Source organism: Anopheles gambiae, chromosome 2 (genome assembly GCF_943734735.2).
Source record: "Anopheles gambiae chromosome 2, idAnoGambNW_F1_1, whole genome shotgun sequence".
Classification (NCBI taxonomy): domain Eukaryota; kingdom Metazoa; phylum Arthropoda; class Insecta; order Diptera; family Culicidae; genus Anopheles; species Anopheles gambiae.
Window position 1 is genome coordinate 4,655,604 of NC_064601.1, and position 21,897 is coordinate 4,677,500.

Sequence of the window (21,897 nt, forward strand, 5' to 3'; positions counted from 1 at the left end):
CCAACCATTACCTATGGGGAATAGGCATTACACTATCGATCCCATCCTAGAAAATCATCGCTGATATTCAAAGTTACAATTGCGACCGATGTGATATCTGCGCTAGCTTAGCGACAGGAGATCGAACCGAAACTAGATTACAAAAATTTCAGATGAATAATATAGTAGCGTACCTATACAAAACAAGTAACATACACTTCTCATTTTCAAAAGATGTTCTTTCAAAAGCAAAGAAATAATAAACAACAATAGTTTACCGACTAGAATATGATTCATGATACTGTCACAATAGGAATAAACAACCTCTATCAACAGAACACACACTTAACAACATAACCGCTAAGCAATGTGAGATGCGGCACTATCAATACTAATCGATTCGACAGCTAACGATGTAACGAGATAAAACGATAAAATTATTATTAACCGCGCGAGAATCAAGCGTTCGGAGATTTATGTTGCAAGTGAGATATCGATCCGACATGGTTTTTATTTGTGTGTTTTCTTTCTACTCTACTCGCAAAACGTACACGATTCTTTGCGTTCCACGTGTTAACCAAGATAATAATTGTATAGGGCAGGTTCTTAACGTAAGCAGCAAACATTTGTACCTTTAGTTAACGATGGAAATATGTGTATTATGTACAATGAAATATATCGACAACAATAAAGTGACAAGAAAATAGACCTGCTTTCTTTACGTCACCACTTGCACTAATGCACACAAAAAATGCCGAAGAGAGAGAGAGAGAGAGAGTTGAACTGCATTGGAGAGGGCAGCCAAAAGCAAGCACAACAATAAGAACAAAGCATACCAAACGACAAAATAACGAAAAAAACGGATTTTTTGCAAAAGAAAAGCACCTTGGGATCATTTTCTTTTTTATGCGAGGATACCGATATTTTCTTTTTAAAAAGCTAGCCATTTTGCCACCAGTTTTTTGTTTTATTCTGTAAATTATTTTTAGTTAGATTCGGATACAGGATCATTACAGACTCAAAACATTCTGTTTTAGTAATTATTTTCAGTTTTTAGTTGAACTGTTTTGGCTAGTTCTTGTTCGATTGAGTTTCTATTTGTGAGGTTCTGTTTACTTCTTTCATTTCCTTTTTTCACTTTTCAAGGTAAGTTAGCTAAGTGATGTAATGAATGAGTGGCTTGAAACATTTTTTTTATTTGAAGTTTACTGTTATATTGGGAATTATTCAAATCACCGGCAAAATTAGGGGATTGGTTGCACTCCAAGCAAAAAACAGATACTCTCCGTATCCGTTGTTTTGAATTATATTTGCAAATGTATTTCACTTTTTTGAAGCACATCTAATGTTTAATATTATTTTATGTCTCGTTTTATGGCGAACTGAATACGAAACTATCAATTGGAATCGAACAAACAAACAAACAAACGGAAACTGATAGGTAGCAGCTATCACCCGGGTAGTCGAAATCCTCCACTCTATCATTCTCCAATTTATTAGTGTACATATACACTGAGGAGACGAACAAAAACCCAAAAAGCTAGGGAAATATTGCCGAGAAAACTGAGAGAGAGAAAGAGCATATGGGGTTGCCAAAACGTCGACTAAAAAGGAAGTATCGGAAATTAGTACATCTGGTGAAGTGTGTTGCTCGAAATATACCTCTCAACTATGGAAATGGTGGACTCAAAGCACGTCACACAGTTTGTTTGTTTTTCATGCTTATGGTTTCTTCTTGTTTTTTTTTTTTTGCTTATTGATGATAGCCAATCACCAAAAAAAAAATACGATATCCGATAACGAAGAGAGAAAATGTATACGATATCTCGTTGGAACAATCAAAATCGAAATCGAATGACATCATCGAACTAATCAGAGAAATAGAAACAAACGATATGTAGTAATATAATGTGTTTTTCAGCATAAGAAATGATGTAATATCAATCAATCGTGTGTATCGTAGCTTTGTTCGTTCGGTACAGCGCTTCTGCATAATCTACCTTTAGGCGCATTACGCTCCGACGTCCATGGAGACGCCTGGTAGCTTTCGTTCGGCACGATCGAAGCAGAAAGTGAGAATTAACCTTTGAGGGACAGGAAGCTAGAACGATCTAACGATTCGACAGCGGTCAGAGTCAGTGCAGAACAATCGACCATAGACGCAGACTTTACTTGCATGCATTTATCTACATTATACTAATCATGTGTTTTATTTCTTCCCATTTCCCTCCCACCCCTGCGTTTCTCGCGCGGACACTACTGTTGCCCTCATGCCGCCGCCGGTGCGCGATCGAGCAGCAATCGGTAAACGCAAATTCGAAGGAGGTCCTCACAATCAAGGGGACATCAAACGACGCTATGGAGCATTAGCAAATTTTGGTAACAGCTGGGGCAGCCAACCATTGCCCCAGCAGCCACTAGGAGCAAACGGTGGAGAGCAATGGTATACCGACACCTACTCGGCGTGGAGCTAAGCAAACTATACACACACACACAAACATACCCAACCCCCCACAACATAACCCCCCCCCTCCTCTCCCCCTTCTTCCCCAATCAACAACTCATACCCACCCCACCAACATTAAGCTACGGTAAAGGCGCCTACTGACACAGCAATAAACACAGATGTTCGACGAAAACAAAGGCGGTGATGCGTTTGGCATAAAACGTATTTCGGGAGGCGGCGCGTTTGAAGTATGTTCATTATGTGCCCGACACCAAATTCAACTCTTTCGCTCGGTCTTGATTGATCGACAAAGCACGGCTTACTCGAAACGTTAAAAACTTTGTTAAACATTCGGAGAAGCAGTGACAGCGTGGAGAGGGTGAACCGCTTAAACCGAGCTAGAGACAGGAGAATAGGAGCAGGGACTTGTGGTATACAAATAACTTTAGGCAAACAAAGCAACTGGCGATTGGCGATAAACTGGGGCACCACCAATTGTGGAAGACTGTTGTGCCAGAAGCCGGAAGAAAGGGAAGATAAAAAAAGGGAGTACATTACAAAATTAAGCAAAAACCGACTGATTTTATTTGTGGCATTATTCTAATGACAATTATTCTCAAACTTAACGAAATTCGTTCGAGCACATTGAAAATCGTATATTAGAATAGAACTCATTCGCAAAAAAAATCTTCAAACAGCAGTGAGATGGGTAAAAAAACGCGCGAAGAGAGCGAGAGAGAGAAATGAATGTTCTAAAGGAATGAAATTTGTGCTAAAATTTAAAATTTTACTAAAACATGAAGACAGGGACAAAAAAACGTTGTGTAGCAGATGAAGCAGCAGGTACCAGGGGTTATTGTGTGCATCATTACAAAAAAAAGGGGGAAGGAACGCAATCATCAAACCGGGGGTCGATTAGTTCATGATTTTCGTCAAAGTCGTCGTTCCCCTCTCGCACACCGCCATCGTAATTTTCACTTAAAGTTTTCTATCATCAAATAATACATATTTACTCCACGCTGAGATAGGTATAGTTAGAGGATACGCGAGCCCAGCAAAACACTGGCACGAAACGCGTGCGTAGCAATTCAAACAAGTATGATAATGCAAGGAAACAAAACAAAAAAAAATCGAGATCTCCACCGTTTTACAAAATCGATAATGGCAAGGATGTAGTTTATGTAGATGTCGGGCGCAAAACATAAAACCAACGCGGAAGAGTTGCTCCAGGGGCTTGATTACCAATAATTTCTAATTGCTTGTGTGTAAGAGGAGAAGAAAAGGGCCCGGTGGGCAGAGAAAACGGGAGGGAACCGTCACAATGTAAACGAGATGACGGCGTTGCAGCCAGTGTAAAGGAATGGTTAAATAAGCGTGATTAAGATTATGTTCTTGATTATTTTCATTTTTAATTTCGGCGCTACTATTTTTTTGGACAACAAAAGGGAAGCTGGCAGAAAATGAAGAAACAAAACAAAAAAAGAAATCCCAAACCTAGGAGAAATGCAACATCAGGGGACAGACAGAGAGAGAGAGAGAGAGAGAGAGAGAGAGAGAAAGAGATGTGTGGTAAACGGGAGAAAATAACGTCGGAAAACACAGTCATTCTGTCAGGAGCACATTTATACACACAAGAAAGAGAAAAAAAAATTGAAAAGCAAAACGCAAAACTCTAATCGTGATAGTAAGTGAAGGTCGAGCATTCGATTCGTGAAAGTTTTTTTTTTAATAATGTTTCGTTAGTAAAAATCGTGAAAAGAGAAAAAAGTTTATTTTGAGTTATGTTGGATTTGTTTTGTATTGTTCTTGTTCCTCCAATTTAATTTTTCGAGACAAAACAAAGCGCAAAACATTTTCTTGCGTATTGAGACAAGTGTATATATAGAGAGAGAGAGAGCGAATGCTTAAAAAACGAATCAAATAAGGAGCGATAGAGGGAGAGGGAGAGCAAAGTTATCCGATTGCGAAATATACGGTGTGCGAAATCGTTGACGATTTGAAATAGACAACACCTCAAGTTTTTTGTTTTAAAATCGTGTTTTGTTCTTTCCAGAAGAATATTTATGTGTACAATTCAGGCCAATCGGTAAAAAAGTATAAAGTGAAACTGACCTTAAATCTGTGGTGTGTGATATATTCGGAAAAAATATGAAGAAATTTAGTTACGAAGAAGAAAACCCAGGAGGAGAAAGGGAAAACCCCCTCGGCAAAAACCAGTCACGGTAAATAATGTAAAATAATATGCTAAAAAAACCCATAGTGAAAGGGTATAAAAAGTTGATTCTAGGCTTATTTTTGGTTGTATAAGTTTAAACGTAATGCAAAGTTAAAAAAAAGCAGGACTAAAAAGTGTGTAGACAAAAAAAACAAACAAACAGAAAGCAAAGTGAATCAAGAAAGCAAAATTAGTGTTCAAATTTATTAAGAAGAATTGAAATTAACAATTTAAAAGTGATTCAATTGGTAATGCTTCCTTTACGGGAGAGCAAGTATTATTTGGATGAGGGAAAGAGAAAAGGAGACAGCGAGAGAGAGAGAAGGGAGAAGAGAAAAAACGTTATTCTGTACTGGGTGCTTGATTGGCCAACTAAATTTAAACAAAACCTTTGGCTCGTATTTCACGTATTACTCTTTCGTTATATGTTTTCGGTAACTGTTGCCACCCGTCAAACCCTGACACTGTGAGGTTTTGCCAAGCGCGGTATAAAAATATTAAACGAAGAAGAAAACTAAAAAACAATCCCGTGTTCATTAGAATCATTAGAAGCAAAATTGTATTCGAAAGCCATGATAACCGTTTTTTTTTTTCTTTTTGGCGAAAGCACATTTTGGATAAACGATAAAAATTATGGTGCAAAAAAAGGAAACAAGTAAAAAGGATAAAAGTGATAGCGTTTGATAAAAAAAAACAGTAAAATACTCTTCATAGACGAGTGCAGCATAGTGCAAAAAAGTGCAAAAGGCAAAGTGAAAAGAATGCGAGAAAAGAATGCAGAAAAGGGAATGAAAACTATACACGAAGACAATATATCAACAAAAACAAAGGAAAGAAAACAAGTGGTATAATTAAAGCGACACTTTAAACAAATACGATAACGAAGAAGCACATCGTAAAGGCTTAACAACGGATTAACTGAGGCAGGCAGATGAATTAACTTACAACTTTGATTTCTGTGTGTGTTTTTTTTATGTTTGTTAGGAATGGCAGGAGAGAAAGCAAGGCAGAGGAGGAGAAGGGTAGGAGATATAGGAGGAATCAATGTTTGCAATACACAAATGAATCACGCAAAGTGAAACGAAACATTAAAATTATAATTATATATACACATCAACACTCAAACACACACACGCAAAACGCCAACACGTAACTAAAAGAATGCATAACGAGTATGTAAGCACACGTGAACACGGAGACGGTTCGGGGGTTTGTGGATGAGCAGGCAAACATCATTAGAATGTCCCATAGCGTCGGGAATGCTGCTGCTGCTGCTGCTGCTGCTACTACTGCCGCTGCCGCTGGAATGTAGAAGGCTAAACACAGGCTGTTAGTTATACGCGCGACACTAATCCCAGCGAGAACGGCGAGATTCATTTTGTTTTCCTTTCCCATTTTGTTATATCAAACGAAGTTGTACCCGTTGGCTTAGTCCACCAATTTACATACAATAAAACTAGTATCGCAGAACGCTGAACACGCTAACGCTACGAACGAACGAACGGATGCGGGCATAAGACCGGAGAGAACGGATTAACAGCGACAAACGGAAACTAACGCAATCGAACCTTATCGACAATTAGCATTGTACTTTACATTGGTAGTATAAAACAAACAAAAAATCCCTTACCGATTGATAGCAACAAATAGCAACCATTCAACAGTGTGACGTCAACTGCAGCATATGAACTAAAACAATTAAATATCCTCAATGTAGACAAACTGACGGTACCCGTGAGCGCACGAACACGAGATGTGCATACAATAGGAGCATAAAACACGGTACCGTATACCGTTTATTTCTACCCTAATACTACAATTTGTTTGATTACCATTTACTTTTATTTTGTTGTTTACGTTACATGATAGCAACTGCCGAGTTTATGTCCCCATATCAGTATGTGTATGTGGCCCCTGCCCGTCACAACAGTCAATGCTTCTTATCCGGACGCTACCTTACCTAGCTAAAGCAATATTTCAGTTATCGACTTTTACAACGTTTGTGGATTATTCGACTATTGCACAGTGCACAGAAGCTATTATTGGAAACGAAAATATTCTTCAAAACACGCAAAAATCATGGAGAAACAAAACTCTAAGCAAAAACAATTTCAATTCCACCACAAGCGAGAAACTTCTGCAGCATGCAAACAAACAAAAATCAAATTACTTTAACGAAATCCTGTAGCAGTAGAGATTAAAATTCGAATAAAGCATACTGTTATTTAGAGTAAGGAATCTGTAAAGTGATATAAGCGTAGGGAGGAAAAGAAAAGCCACAGCTAAACGTGTTTAACCCTCCCTCGTTACGGGGGATGGATGGTGGCAAAACACAGGCCCACTCTTGTAGGTGGCCTCTGTGTGTAGTGCCCTTGGGTAGAAGATAAGAGACGAGACGCAGTGCTTTTATTTCTATTTCGTCTATGCTACACTTAGTCGATAAACGGGGCGCTGTCAAAGAGAGAAAAAAAAAGGATACGTGTGGGGCTAGGAACGGACGGACTCGGAAGATGTTCTATGATGATGGTGCCCAATAATTGCGAGCTGCCTTATAAAAGCAAAGTGGGAGTAAAGACTGATTGAAATATAAACAAACAAACAAACAAATAGCGGCTTCCGCCGTTGAGAGATGAAGTGTAGGGAAGGACGGACCTGCCCCTGCCCAGTTTCTGAAGGTCCGTGTGCGCGTGTAGGTCAAAATTATTATACAGATAACAAATTGTGTTCGGTTTAGGCTAGAGCTTACGTAGAACAGACACAGGGACACGAATTTTGGTCCAACATTCTAACCCTTAACAATAGTTATCCGCTATCTCCGGTACTACATGCATGGGATGTAACGATCTGTCATGCTCACTTTACAATATCGATTAAAATATAGACGAAAAAGCCCTTTAAAGAAACTCAAACACAGCAACCAACAACCTTAAGCAACGTTGCGAACAATTACAAATAGAAAGAGACGAAACTTTTAACCTTCCTCAGAGCTTATGGTAGTGCAGAACTTTTAACCTTTAAGCGGTAAAACGGTTGTTGATGAAACAGAATTTTCAAATAGCATGCATCACTCGAGGTCAAATTCTCTTTCACAGTAATCTACACATACATCATACTCCACGACTAGTGCACGGACGGTTATTAGGAATTATGCGTAGGAGTGAGGAAAAACGGAGGAAAAACGGAGGAGGAAAAAAGATTAGTAACAAAAGGATAAATTATGCAATATATTGAATGTTTATTTTATGTTATTACTTTTATTAGTATGGTAATCCTTTAACGGTAAACGTTGCTGGCTAAGCTTAAGGTTGGACAGATTTGATCCAGTTAAGGCAGTTTATTCGGACACCACTACATAGAGCCCGGGGACCATCTTTGAACACTTTGAAATCAATTCGACACGATCATTTCAGCTAGATCCAGCAAACACACACACACATGGAGTTCAATTATAACGCATAAGACACACCCACAATCATTTAATTATGCTTTAGAAGGACATAGTCTCTTTTATATTATTTTATTTTATTTTTTTGTTAGAACTGTTTTATCCATTAATTTTGGGTTCAACAGTAACTGTGACTGTTGTGCTGCAGTGCTCCTACATCCTTCGTATATAGATATTCGTAAACACGGAAGGGAAATTTTCAAACGCTTAAAAAACCTGTTGAGTTGTGTGATTTTTCTACATTGTTTTCTTTATTTGCTTTTTTTCGTTTGTTTGTTTGTTTCGTTTTTGCGTCTAAACATGCGCTCGCTCACAGGCCTTTTTGTTGTACTCTAGTGTACTAGCTATTTACTATCGTTATTAGTTTGTTCTATTACTCACACATTTGTTTAATGTGATAGCTTCGTTTAAACGGCGGACAATTTGTTGCGTTCCGCAGTTTTGTAGTAACAGTTTTTCCTATCTTTTTTGTTTTGTTTAATTTTTCTATTTTTTTTTTTCGTTGCTCGGTCTGGTTCCATTATGTTACAACTAAAAGGCAATGAAGTATCAAAATGGTGTTTCACTCCTGTCGACCCAAATCGGAATATTTCATTTAAAACTGGGCTAGAAAATTTCCCTTCCACCCTTTTTTTTTGTTTGATTTGATTTGTTTTAGCAAAATAAGTAAATAATCAACTATCATTCAGCTCCAGCAGATTGACGCATGAAAACTACACCCCGGTTTTTTAAGCAAAGTAGAGAACGACTCGAAAGCACTAAGCTTACACATTGCCCATTTTTTGTGTGTGTTAAATTCGTACTTTTTACTACATCGCTATATAATCGGCTAGAATTTAATTATTGAATGTTACACATTGCTCTAACTAATATAGTTCTTACGGTTCAAACCCAGCATCATCTAATACTGTACCAGCTGCAGGCAAAGAGTAACAGCAACATATAACGTATAACATGAATCCGGCTCGATTGTTACTACTGACCCTTACATACATAGTGACGCTCAAGTTTGCGAAAAGCTACGATCAAAATGCTGCCGTTATAATTTATATTGTTTGAATTTTACATCTTACTCTTCCACCCAGAAATGGGAGAAATTTTATGTTTTAGATAAAGAAGAACAAAAAAACACCCCACGCGCCCTACGCGACCGTTGATTTTGTGTGTTTTCACTTTATTTTCATTCTCATGTAAGAATATACTAGCTCAGCAGCAGTTGTTCCGGTGTGTGAGGAAGGTCAGGTCAGCTGGTTAGTGCGCAGAAAAACCGTGCGTGCGTAGAAGCTCCGATGCAACAAAAGTTTAGTTAGCGAAACGTTGCTATAGAAACGAATCCGCCAGCAAAAGCACATTTAAACAGAAAATATGCCCGGATGACACAGGAATTAATACCTTTTTCGTAAAATAGCAGATTATTTTTAAGATTGCTCCATTTATTGTGCATAAATAAAACTTTTAAATGTAACCAAATCTATTACACACAAAAAAAAGTTGACGTACACACACACACATACACTACAATATTTTGAATGGTTTTTTGTTTCCTTTCATTTCTTTCCTCAATATTATAACATTTACTCAAGCAATCAGAACACTCGAAAGCTCCTTTCGAAATAGAGCAGTTTCTTTCAATTCACCCGCTGTTTTTCCTTTCTTTGAATAAGCATTTATCTTAAGTTTGCCCTCCTCCGCATCAACCGATTGTGTGTTGAACCGTGTTCTAAGTGTAGTAGTAGTAAGACACAAAATTGAAGCAATAGTTGTGAGAACATCTACAATCGCACTAAGACATAGTTGGATTGTTATTGATAGAATGATAGAATTCGGATAAACATAACTCAACGCATCCTTCAAAACCCTTCGCAAACGTACACACATACACATACATACATAGCAGAACGCAGAAATTAGCGATATGGTTCGTTCGTGTTCCGTTTGTTCTCAAAAATCCACCGCCCAGCCCAAAAGTGTGGGAAAGTGACACCGTTTTCCCAACCCCATTTGCCGTTCGTCTTTCATACAAGTAGAAAAACATGCCCGATAAACCCCCGTTTTTTGCATACAACCGAAAGCGGACAGAAAGCGCAAAGAGCAGCAACAGTTCATGTTTCCCTTGATTGTATAAACTAAAACCAAACAGTAAAGTAACAACCACTACCAACGTAAACTACGAACCCACCACGCCGGGGGCTCCACGTGGGCTCCCCTATCGGTGGCTACTAGATGCTACTAGAAGGCCAGAAAGGAAGGCTAAGGACTCCGTTCGAGTTGAATTTAACCATCCCGCCCATCACGACGTTGCGCCATTTTTTTTTTTTTTTTTGTAGTAGCTTCTTTTTTGCATCCTATATATTATCCGTTTTTCACAAACGACGACACAGCCTTTGTTGCTCTATTCCGGTCGTAAGAAAGGGACACACAAGCTCGTTATGCCATTACCGAAACACCGCATGGCGCGACTGCCACTAAGCTATATATGTATAACTTGTAAGGAATCGAAGCAACCACAGCCCGCTGGTGGGGGGGGGGGGTGTGCAGTGATCGCGTACCAACGTGGACCGATGTTACACGCCTAATTTCGCAAACATTTCGACATTCGTTTTCCGGTGTACCGAAGCTCTTGCGCGGAGTTTCGGAGCGGCCCCGGCCACATCGCTCTAGCTACACGATAATATCCTTGTAATAAGCAATACCGACGGAGAGGGCATACCACTGATGGGATGAACTCATCATTTGAGCAGTTAGTTTATCAGTTTTCGTTGAACGGTTTTTTGGTTAGCTGGAAGGTTTGAAGGTAGACTGAAAGTCTGCGAGCAAAAACACCACGAAAGATTGAGAAGAAAAAGAGAACAAAAAGCTTAAAACAGAAACAAAAGAAGAAGAAAAAAATACGTTAAAATAAGCTCAATCCACCACCACACTCACGGATGAAGAATGGCTGCAACAAAAAAAGAAAAGAAAAAAGAAAACACCCAATGACCACAATCAATGGTGCCGGGAGCGAGAGAGACACACAGAGAAAGAGAGGGCGTACGGTAGAATTGATAACCGGAATCCGAACGTGTTTGGACGATTGGTCACACTGCAGAACCACATCATACTCCGACAACCGATCAGTCGCAGGCAGGCAGGCAGTTGTTGTATGGGGAGCCAGATAGGATGCGTTTTTTTAAGATAAAAGGGCAGTAATAGGGATCGGTTGCGTGGAGGAGAGTTGAAGGAGGAGCAAAAAAAACGGTGGAGAAGATAGGAGCGCAGGACTAGGAAGGAAGGAACACAGGTGAGAAAGAGAGAGACAGAGAGAGCAGACACAGGCCGTAGAGGAATAGTTAGGGAAGGACAGAAATAAAAGGAAAACATCAACCACCTTTGTAACTGCTCTATATACGAAAGAAAACTAAAAATAAAAAATAAATGTTATAATAATCGAGCGTGTGTATATCAATCTGTTTCCCGCCAATGAGAACAACAAAAAAACCCGCCCAGACCCGTTACAGCTTTACAGACAGTCAACAAATTAAGCTTTATTTCATGACAATTATCCTGAACAATACAATTAAGATTACGATTCGTGGAATCTGGTCTAGCGTGATACGCGCCCAACACAGGCTTGTGCTGCTGCCGCTGCTGCTGTGTGTGTGAGAGAGAGTTTGTGTAATAGAGTGGTGCTCTCTACCCCAAACTCCGCTACGCTATAAATAAATTACTGACTTGGCAGACTGACTGACTTCCTGTCTCAAACAACAGCTTCTAAACGAGGGACGCATCACACAAAAACGGAAACGGAAACATAAAGGGGGGGCATATTCGAATAGCAACTTCCGGGTTTTGGCATGGGTATCCCCCCATGGACCCCCCGTTTGCCGCCTTACTTGGCCTTGCCCTGGTTAGCGACGGATTCGATCGCCTTGCGGACCGTCTCCTCATCGCCGAGGAACTTCATCGACACGACCGGCTTCAGGTTCTCGTCCAGCTCGTACACGAACGGGATGCCGGTGGGTAGGTTCAGGCCCATGATCGCCTCATCCGTCATCTGGTCCAGATGCTTCACGATACCGCGCAGGCTGTTGCCGTGCGCGGCAATGATAATGTTCTTGCCCTCCTTCAGCTGCGGAATGATAACGTCGTTCCAGTACGGCAGGGTGCGAGCGATCGTCAGCTTCAGCGATTCGGCCATCGGGAACTCGTTCGGTTTCGGGTCGTCCTTGTACCGCTCGTCCTTGACGATCGCATCGTAGTAGGCATGGTCCGGTTCCATGTTGGGCGGGGGAACATCGAAGCTGCGGCGCCAGATCAGCACCTGCTCCTCGCCGTACTTGGCCGCCGTTTCGGACTTGTTCAGCCCGGTCAGGCCACCGTAGTGGCGCTCGTTCAGGCGCCAGGTCTTCTGGATCGGAATGCTCGTTTGGCCCGACTCCTTCAGGATCGAGTCCAGCGTGACCTGGGCACGGGTGAGCAGCGACGTGTGGGCAATGTCGAACTTCAGGCCCGCCTCCTTCACGGCCTTTCCGGCGGCCAGGGCTTCCTCCTTACCTATACGAGAGGATGGGTCGCACGTCAGCAATAGTACTACATAGTTACATCACAACAAACGAGCGACCACGAATCGCTGCCATACGTACCCTTGTCGCTCAGGTTAGCATCGAACCAGCCGCAGAACAGATTCTTCTGGTTCCACTCCGATTCGCCGTGGCGAACCATCACAATGCGGTACTTTGCGGCCATTCTTCTTAGCAGCGAGATTTTTCACCTGTTTGGAAATCGAAGGACAAGTCGGGAACCGTCAGGATACGAGCCGCACGGTAAATGCTGCCACTGCACAGGAGCAAACTGTGTAATCCACAACGACGACCTTTTCGATCCGCTGAAGGTCACCCGACGGTATCGCTGAACTGTCACCGCATGACGTTTGTTTTGATTTGTTCGGAAGAAGCAGCGTGTAAACTGGTCGCGTGGATGACAAAAGAATTAAATTCTATTGCACAAAAGTTTTACAGAAATAGGCCCAATTATCGGAGCAAAACAATTAATTTGACCTAAATTAAATTATAAATATGGTTTTTGTATTCAATTTGCACGTTCTGCTACGTGAGTGCGCGCGCGCGGTGCTATGTTTTTCCATGAACTTTCATGTCGCGTCATGTCAGTGACAGTTGCGGAAGTTTTGGCGCCTTCTTCATCATTTCCCTGCAGCCGCCGTATACAAAGCAATCGGTTGTGCGTTTTTGTTGTTTGTGGCGAAACTTTTCCCTCGTATTTGCAATCGTTTTCGGTGTTTCAACACACATTTTCCGTCTCTCTGTGCAGTGGAAGTGTAGTTTGGGATAGTGGTGTAGGAAAGGAAAACCGGCAGCGTATCAAAAACACCGTCCCGCACACCTAAAACACAATGAGTTCCCACGGGCTGACTGTTGGTTTCCTTGCGGTAAGTGTAGCAGCACTGGGACGATTGATAGAAGATGGACGTTCATTTACACGGCGTTTCAACCCACCCCCGAACCGCAGGAAATCATGCAAGGTAACGAGCTGCAAAACCCGGTCGTACAGATTCTCGGCTCCAAGCGCATCGCCGGCAACGGGGAACAGTCCGAGCGCTTCCGGCTGCTCATATCGGACGGTAAGTCGCTGTACAGTTTCGCCATGCTGGCCACGCAGCTGAACGATCTGCAGAAGCAGGACAAGCTGCCACAGTACACCATCATCCGGATCGATCGCTACACCACCTCGGTCGTGAACCGGAACGAGAAGGGCGAGAAGCGGGTGCTGATCATCGTCGAGCTGACCGTGCTGAAGGAGGGCAGCTTGGTGGGGGAAAAGATTGGCGATCCGCAACCGATGACGGACACACCGTCCCAGCCGGCCACCACGCAGGCCCCTGCCCGCCCGATGGACACTGGCAGCAGTAGCATGGGCAATGGTGGTTCGTACGGCAGCGTCAACCGCTCCCTGTCGGGCGGTTCCGCCGGTCCGACGCAATCGATCGGCGACTCGCTCACCCATCCCATCTCCTCGCTCAGCCCGTACCAGAACAAGTGGGTGATCAAGGCGCGGGTGATGTCCAAGTCGGGCATCCGCACGTGGAGCAATGCGAAGGGCGAGGGCAAGCTGTTCAGCATGGACGTGATGGACGAGTCGGGCGAGATTCGCATCACCGCGTTCAAGGAGCAGTGCGACCGGTACTACGACATGATCGAGGTCGACAAGGTGTACTTCATCTCGAAGTGCCAGCTCAAGCCGGCCAACAAGCAGTACACCAGCCTGAAGAACGACTACGAGATGACGATGACGAACGACACGATCGTGCAGGAGTGCAAGGATGCGGACGGTTCGATGCCCGAAATACAGTACAACTTTGTGCCGATCTCGCAGATCGCCAACATGGAACCGAACGCGATGGTCGACGTGATTGGCATGTGCAAGGACGCGAGCGATGTGGTCCAGTTTACGGCGAAAACGTCCGGCCGGGAGTTGCGCAAGCGCGAAATTACGCTCGTCGATTCGAGCAACGCATCGGTGCAGCTGACGCTCTGGGGTGACGATGCACAGAACTTCCCCGCCACCACGCATCCGGTCGTGCTGCTCAAGGGAGCGCGGGTGTCCGAGTTCGGTGGCGGTAAGTCGCTCGGCCTGATCGGTGGCAGTGTGATGAAGCTCAATCCGGACCTGGAGATGGCACACAAGGTGCGCGGTTGGTTCGAGAACGGTGGCAGCGAGGCGTCGGTTAGCAGCGTGTCGGCCCGCACCGGTGGTGCCGCCGGCGTCAGCACCGAGTGGCTGTCGTTCCAGGAGGCGAAGGATAAGAACCTGGGCGCCGGCGACAAACCCGACTACTTCCAGGTGAAGGCAATGATACACACGATCAAGTCGGCAAACGCGGTGTACAAGGCGTGCCCGCAGGCGGACTGCAACAAGAAGGTGATCGATCAGGAGAATGGCCAGTTTCGCTGCGAGAAGTGTAATGCCGAGTTTCCCAACTTCAAGTACCGGCTGCTGGTGAATGTAAGTGTGCGAAGGGAGTGGCGCTCGATCGAGCCAGATTCAATAACTGTCCCTTTCCTTTACAGATGCTCATTGGCGATTGGACGTCGAACCGCTGGGTGACGGTGTTTACGGAGCTGGCCGAAGAGATGCTGGGCAAATCGTCGCAAGAGATCGGCAGCAGTCTGGAGTACCAGAAGGAGGAGGCGGAAAAGCTGTTCACCTCGATCAGCTTCAAATCGTTCGTGTTCAAGCTGCGCACCAAGGTGGAGTACTTTGGCGAGCAGCCGCGCAACAAAACGTCCGCCGTCAGTGTGGCCCCGGTCAATCACAAGGAGTACAATGCGCTGCTGATCAAAAGCATCCAGGAGCTAACCGGTGTGGGCAAAAACTAACCCAACCCCTCTCTCACACACACTCATAAGCGCGGCATGTTTCGGTTTGGAGCATAAGTATACACTTCCATCCCGTTTTCTTTCCATCTTGCTTTTTTCTCTTACTTTTTAAAATTAGTTCTACAACTACTACACACATACAAACAAACACACATTATACAGCGAATAAAAAATATGAGTGTCTCTTGGCGGACGCTACTCATAAGTCATTGTTGAGTATAAACCGGTTGCCCTCGGACTGTGCCCCAACGTACCGGTAGCGGCACCGGCCGTACGCGCCCCGATGATCGCCCACCTCGCGCAACGTCTCGGGCAGCGGACTGTACACCGGCGGGTTTTTCCGGCCCAATCCCAACCCACTGCTGACGGTCGTGTAGAGATGCTTCAGCGTGTTGCTCTTGCGGGTGCCGTTCGTTTGCTGCTGCCGCTGCTTGGCCGAACCGGACACCGCGTTCGGATCGTTGTCGAGCGTCTCGCCGTAGTTCTCCAGCTGGCAGCGCACAAAGTCGCGCTCCATCTTTTTCACCCGCTGGCCGTCAAGGATGCGAAGCTTCGGAAGGTGTCGGATGATGTACAGTCTGCGCAAGTGTGACAAGCCCCGTGAAAATTGGGTTCGATGCTTCCTTCTTCCCTTACTCAAACTTACCTATATTTCTGATAATCGTATTCCGTGTACTTCAGGTTGAGCAGATGGCACGGGCAGGCAGGATTGCCCAGCAAGCTCAGATACTCCAGCTCGGGAAAGCAGAGCGACAGTTTGGTGAGCAGGAGATCCAAATTCTTGAACTGCAATGATCGAAAACCTTTGTTTTAGTACACGAACGTGTTCGGTGCAAGCAGGCAAGCAACGAGCAAGCCTGCAGACTGCAGTGATGTGTGCATTATGGTGATGATGCTGCTGCTGCTGCCTATCGGTACAGACGAAACATGATTTCCTCTCGCTTCCGATGATAGCCTTTGAGCCACCTCGCGAGTGCGCATGATAGTGAACTGTTCTGGGCTGTAGCAATTCTTATCGTATCGGGCTTTTTTGCAATTTTACGAGTACCCCCGCCGTCACTTACCTTATTATTGTTCAGTGAAAGCAGCTTCACGTTATTGAGCTGTGCGGGAAAGATAATCTCGTCCGTGAGGTAGTTATTGTCCAGCACGAGCTCGACGAGATACGGGAAGCGTTCCAGCGCATCGAAGGACGACAGCTTGTTGTGGCTCAGGTCGAGATGCTGCACACGGTCGGCGTACATCGTCACGATCGCTTCCGGCAGTCGGTACGTCTTCTGGTCGAAGTATATCAGCTGCCGATTGGGATTGGAATTGGGCGGGAAGGGAAAAAACGAACCGTATTTTAGCGCATAATAGGGATACATGGAGTGATATTTTCTAGTACCTTTTCTTCCTGGGGGATGTACATGATTTTGTTCCAGTTGATGGCTTCCATCTTTTTCTTGAGAGCACCGTAGTCGCCACTGTACTTCCGCTTTAACGTTGGATTACCGACTGCAATCTCTAGCTGCGTTAGCAACATTGGCACGACAAACGACGAACCACCGACAGACACACACGCACACACACACACACACACACACACACTAACGGTGAAAAGATTTCACCACCGCTCAAAGAGACGATCCTCCAAGATCTTTGGCAAACTCTTGGACGATGCTGCACTCGCGGGTATCGGTGATTGACCGTATGGTTCTAATCTCACAAAACCTCCACACGCACTCTCACGGCAAACAATGGCACAGAGCACACACACTGAACCTCCTCTTCGTGGCCCCACGGTGTGTCCGAAACACTTCTCGATTGTGTGAAACACCAAGGATTTCACGACGATCGTTTGTTCCCTTGCTCTGGAATCTGCCGATCCGGTATGAAGCTCTCTGGTCTCTGGTCTCCCGTCTGCGTCGTTGCTATCCTTGCCCGGTCTGGTATTGTAATGGCATCGCGGACCAGTACGAGTTCGGACTATATTATTGCGCGGATCCTCTCGGCGAGATACTGCCGCCGGGGATCGGCACTCTTACAATGCTCACCGGTCGATTGCACCCCTGTGTCTCCGCACGCACGCACGCACCTCCTCCCCGCGTAGTAGTTGACGGTGGTAGTGGCTCCGCCGTGGGGGGAAAAAAGCCTATATTTACCCACCCGATTATTCCGCCGCCGATGTGTGGTGTGTGCCGGTCTTATCAGCAAACACAAGGAGACAGTGGTGGTACTGGTGGCACACGCTCGGCTTCTCGAGATTTGTTCGCTTGGTTGATCTCTCGATCGTTTTTACAATATAATAGCGAAGATGGTGCACTCCTTTTGCTTCCCCAACCGCCGGTTGTCAGCAACCGCCAAATCTCTTGCCCTGCCGCCCGAGACACACGACAACAATGTGTGCTACCTTCGTCGTCGTCACTTACTCATCCAAGCAACCGCGCACTGGATGCTTACCGGTCACCACGACGGCAGTTGCTAGATTTCGTCACCAGTGTGTTGTTGTACCCACCGGGAATGTTCGTGTGGGTTTGGACCCCTTTTTTTGTCTCGCTCGCGGTGGCGGTAGCTTCTTATCAGTTTGCTGCAAACGGTGCTGCTTTTTTGTGTGTGAACAATTCGTTATTCGTGGTGCTGTAATCTTCGAGTGCTGCCAACAACAGTCGCCAGCGGAGCGCGATGTCTGTGGTTCACGTCGGATGAGCTGAAAAAGCACGCCGGCCAAGGAAACCCCTGGAACGTTCGAACATATACACGACGCGGATACGAGGGCCGAGTCCGTTTCGCTTCATTCGTCACTTGAAGTGATTCCTTCGGCAGCGTTTACAACGTGCGTTTGTGTGTGTGTTTTGCCCTTCCCTGTGTAGAAATGGCCGCTCCAGAATGATGGTGGCTGGGGTTTACCGGTTAGTGCTGGGTAATATGATACTCTGTGGAATGCCGGCATGTCTGCCTCAAGGTGTAGCTTCCACCCGAGGCACCCCAGGCCGCTGGAGACCGTGAACAGAATTGCAAGCATGTGGTGTGGTGCATTTGATGATAATGTCGAGCCCCAGTGTGTTGTTGTAAATACTGTTCAATCTTGCGTTGCCAACTGCAATAGACGTTCGAACGCGCAAGTCGCAGATCGAACTTGATAAGGTCATTCTAAGTAGGCTGGTGCATGGCAATAGCAACGGCACAACTACATCACCCGTGCCGTGCAGTGAAGCGAAGAAAGCGAAAGTGGCAACGAGTTCAATAACAAGCAGCAGAGTTCAGCGGAATTTACATATCAGTTAGAAATCATTGTACTTTATTGATTGGTTTTCGTTTTAAAACGATCGCGCAATTTGTGTGTGTTTTAACATTAAATGTTTTTTTTTGTTGTTGCTTTCAATGATGGAACAGTCGCAGGTTCGTGTGCACCATCACGATGTCGTGCTCGTTGCAGGCATCAATCACCCCGGCATCGTTGGTCGACCCGGCCGGACTGGCAATGTACGACACGCCGCTCAGCTTCGCCCGATCCACGTTGTCCCGGAAGGGGAAGAACGCATCCGAACCGAGCGAAACGCCCGTCAGCTGACGCGTCCACTGCTCCTTATCCTCCCCGGTCAGCGGCGCCGGTACCTTCTCCAGCATCGCCTCGAACTGTGCCACCGGCATGTCCTTGCCCACCGTACCGTTCACGTAGTTGTCGATCGCGTTCGAAATTTCCGCCCGCTTAACGCCCTTGCGGAACTGCATGCCAGCGACACGCGGATGCTGCCGCAGCCACCAATTGTCCGCCTTGTCGCCCGCCAACCGCGTACAGTGGATGCGCGACTGCTGCCCCGCACCAATGCCCACCACCTGCCCGTCCTTTGCGTAACAGACGCTGTTGCTCTGCGTGTACTTGAGCGCAATCGTGGCGACGATCAGATCGCGCAGCGCACCCTCCGGCAGCGTCTTGTTCTTCGTCACGATGTTCGTAAACAGGGCCTTGTTGATGTCGGCATCGTTGCGGCGCTGCTCCAGCTGCAGCCCGAACAGCGTCTTGCGCTCCACCGGTCCCGGCTCGTACGTCGGATCGATCTGCAGCACGCAGTACGAACCGTTCTTCTTCTTGCGCAGCACTTCCAGCGCTTCCTCCGTGTAGCCGGGCGCAATGATACCGTCCGACACTTCGCGCGCAATAATCTTGGCCGTGGCCAGATCGCACGTATCGGACAGCGCGACAAAATCGCCGAACGAGGACATGCGGTCGGCACCGCGGGCTCGTGCGTACGCCGTCGCCATCGGGGTCAGACTGTCCATCATATCGTCCACCATGCACAGTTTCGCCTGTTCAAGCGACAGCGGCACACCGACCGCGGCGCCGGCAGGCGACACGTGCTTGAAGCTGGTCGCGGCCGGCAGCCCAAGCGCACGCTTCAGCTCGCGCACCAGCTGCCACCCGTTCAGCGCATCGCACAGATTGATGAAGCCGGGCGACGCGTTCACCACCTTCAGCGGCAAGCGTTCGAGCAGCGTGAAGATCTGGGCCGGCTTCTGGTGCGGGTTCATGCCGTAGCGCAGGTTGAGCTGCGATACGCCCGCCGAGTACTGTTTGCGGAAGTAGTCCGAAATGATCGCATCGTACTCGGCCGTGTGCGTGAACGCTTTCAGCGCCAGCAGCTGGCGGGTGGCTGGCGTTGTGTCGCCGTGCTGCCGGATTTCGTCCAGCACCTTCGAGTAGTCCTTCGGATCGCACAGCACCGTGACGCGCTGGTGGTTTTTGGCCGCGGCACGCAACAGCGTCACCCCGCCGATGTCGATGTTTTCCACCGCGTCCGCAATCGTCACGTCCGGCTTGGAGATGGTCAACCCGAACGGGTACAGATTGCACACGACGAGCTGGGCCAGCTCGTACTTCTGCTGGCTGATGTCACGCTGGTCGGATTCGGTCATCCGGGCGAGAATGGCGGCATGTACGGCCGGGTGGAGCGTCTTCACCCGCCCACCGAGCATCTCCGGTGCGCCGGTTATGTCCGAAACGTCGCGCACGGGCAGGCCCAGGTCGCGGATCGCTTTCGCCGTGCCACCGCTCGCCACCAGCTTCAGGCCGAGCTCGTTCAGCCCCTTGGCAAACTCCACCAGTCCGGACTTGTCCGACACGCTTACGAGTGCTGCCGGCAGGGATGGATGGAGAAGCGAGGAATTTAGTGAGAATTGCTTCGATCATTGTCCCCTGACACCGACCGACACTTACCAATCTTTCCACTAGCCATTGTGGTGGTGGTGGTGCTGGTGCTGGTGTATCGCTTCAAACCTTTCACTACCGAAGTCACGCAAAGACTGCCGTTCCGGGTCGACCACTGGACTGCTGGAAAACGAAGAAACACAGTGAACGATCGATAATGTCCGATCACATCACAAGTGAGAGTGGCAGGGAACGAGAAATGGTACAATAACAACAACAACCCCTCGAGGGGGGAAGCTGATAAGAGGCGCCCTCAGGCCAACGTCAGCCGAGAACCGACAGTCGACGTTACCAACAGCCTTGCCGATCGATGCCAATCCGCCAGCGGGAGCAGCCGGGGCAGCTCTCACGTTAGTTCCGGAGCCGATAGTGCAAATAGTGATAGTATAGGGTATGGTAAAGTGCCTCCACGAGGGGGTCAATTTGGGAGGTTAGGGATTGTTTATTGTAAAAAAAAACAACAACGAAACAAACACACACACAAACAACTGGGTCACACACAGAGAGGAAGGACGCGTGCTACAAACCGAGTTGCCGGCGTCGTTTTACTCACGTTTTTGGCGAGACGAATGGATTTGGGAGGGTAGCACACACACACACGATGAATTTTAATGTAAAATTACACACAACACAAAGCTGACCACAGAACGGGACAGCCGGCTTGGTGAACGATCTGAATCGCAGTAAAAATCACACCACACGATTTCCTACTCACAGCAGCCAGCGAAGACGAAGGCAAGTGATCGTTTCCAGCACATGGAATCCCCCCTCTCCGCTTCCGCTTGATTGGTGAGGTTAAATTACTTTGTCAAGCTGGTGACGGTGCTGGGACGCTTCCCCCCTTAGGCATTAGACGGACGTGTGAAGAGGACGGCTAGTCATTTGCGTCTCTTTTCCGCACGAATCACGCGATCACTTGAGAGCGCGATCGCTCATAAACACGACAAAAGGGCCCTTAACCGGCACATCGCTGTAGTGGTAACAATAGGATTTAGCCTACTGCGATGCAATACAATACCAAGGTACCATTTTTGTGGAGGAAGACCGGTTTTTCATTTCTCGCTGCTACTTTGACCACCAAAGCACGTGGTTTAAACGCTGTATCGAACATGGTTGCTAAGGTAACGCGGGGCGCTCATGTGGAGCGGATTGAAAAGACAGTTGCAATTATTTAATGCTACAATTTAAAATGCATTTAAAAACAATAAGAAAGCCGTAACATTAAGGTTTGACGTTAGTTTTTATTCACGT

At 46.3% G+C, this 21,897-nt stretch overlaps 6 protein-coding genes across 12 annotated transcripts in view; 2 read left to right on the top strand and 4 right to left on the bottom strand.

Moving 5' to 3' along the window:
- LOC1281757 (heterogeneous nuclear ribonucleoprotein R) overlaps positions 1-11,515 on the top strand; it is a 54,519-nt gene extending 43,004 nt beyond the window's left edge. For 2 of the 3 annotated variants that reach the window (XM_061652314.1, XM_061652315.1), the window contains one exon: positions 2,278-11,515. In XM_061652314.1, coding sequence (XP_061508298.1) covers positions 2,278-2,287 — 10 coding nt within the window. In that variant the 3' untranslated portion in view covers positions 2,288-11,515. Of the gene's footprint in view, positions 1-1,420; positions 1,889-2,277 lie in introns of those variants that run through there. The other variant, XM_061652316.1, reaches the window with a different exon arrangement.
- A 68-nt stretch (positions 11,516-11,583) lies between these two features.
- Positions 11,584-12,935, bottom strand: LOC1281756 (phosphoglycerate mutase 2). Its single transcript, XM_321710.6, has 2 exons — positions 12,708-12,935; positions 11,584-12,618 (listed from the first exon to the last, which is right to left on the bottom strand). The coding sequence occupies exons 1-2, from the start codon at positions 12,808-12,810 to the stop codon at positions 11,954-11,956; spliced, it is 768 nt and encodes a 255-aa protein (XP_321710.2). The 5' UTR covers positions 12,811-12,935; the 3' UTR covers positions 11,584-11,953.
- A 252-nt stretch (positions 12,936-13,187) lies between these two features.
- Positions 13,188-15,663, top strand: LOC1281755 (replication protein A 70 kDa DNA-binding subunit). Its single transcript, XM_321709.5, has 3 exons — positions 13,188-13,510; positions 13,591-15,084; positions 15,150-15,663. The coding sequence occupies exons 1-3, from the start codon at positions 13,475-13,477 to the stop codon at positions 15,456-15,458; spliced, it is 1,839 nt and encodes a 612-aa protein (XP_321709.5). The 5' UTR covers positions 13,188-13,474; the 3' UTR covers positions 15,459-15,663.
- LOC1281754 (leucine-rich melanocyte differentiation-associated protein) lies at positions 15,625-18,517 on the bottom strand. The gene is made up of 4 exons (XM_321708.6): positions 16,846-18,517; positions 16,523-16,753; positions 16,105-16,244; positions 15,625-16,036 (listed from the first exon to the last, which is right to left on the bottom strand). The coding sequence occupies exons 1-4, from the start codon at positions 16,981-16,983 to the stop codon at positions 15,658-15,660; spliced, it is 888 nt and encodes a 295-aa protein (XP_321708.4). The 5' UTR covers positions 16,984-18,517; the 3' UTR covers positions 15,625-15,657.
- Positions 18,518-18,709: 192 nt separating this feature from the next.
- LOC1281753 (bifunctional purine biosynthesis protein ATIC) lies at positions 18,710-21,558 on the bottom strand. 5 transcript variants are annotated; one of them, XM_061652318.1, is made up of 3 exons: positions 21,200-21,558; positions 20,656-20,766; positions 18,710-20,572 (listed from the first exon to the last, which is right to left on the bottom strand). In XM_061652318.1, exons 2-3 carry the CDS (start codon positions 20,672-20,674, stop codon positions 18,819-18,821), a joined length of 1,773 nt encoding a protein of 590 aa, XP_061508302.1. In that variant the 5' UTR covers positions 20,675-20,766; positions 21,200-21,558; the 3' UTR covers positions 18,710-18,818. The 5 variants fall into 5 exon arrangements, with proteins under 5 accessions (XP_061508302.1, XP_061508301.1, XP_321707.5 ...); XM_061652317.1 differs by having other exon boundaries at positions 21,362-21,532; XM_321707.5 differs by having other exon boundaries at positions 20,656-20,769; positions 21,200-21,355.
- A 309-nt stretch (positions 21,559-21,867) lies between these two features.
- The window catches only part of LOC1281752 (endoplasmin), a 3,640-nt gene continuing 3,610 nt past the window's right edge, over positions 21,868-21,897 (bottom strand). The window contains exon 2 of the mRNA XM_321706.6: positions 21,868-21,897. This exon is cut by the window's right edge and continues 3,124 nt beyond it. The gene's annotated coding sequence lies outside the window, so the exon portion shown is untranslated.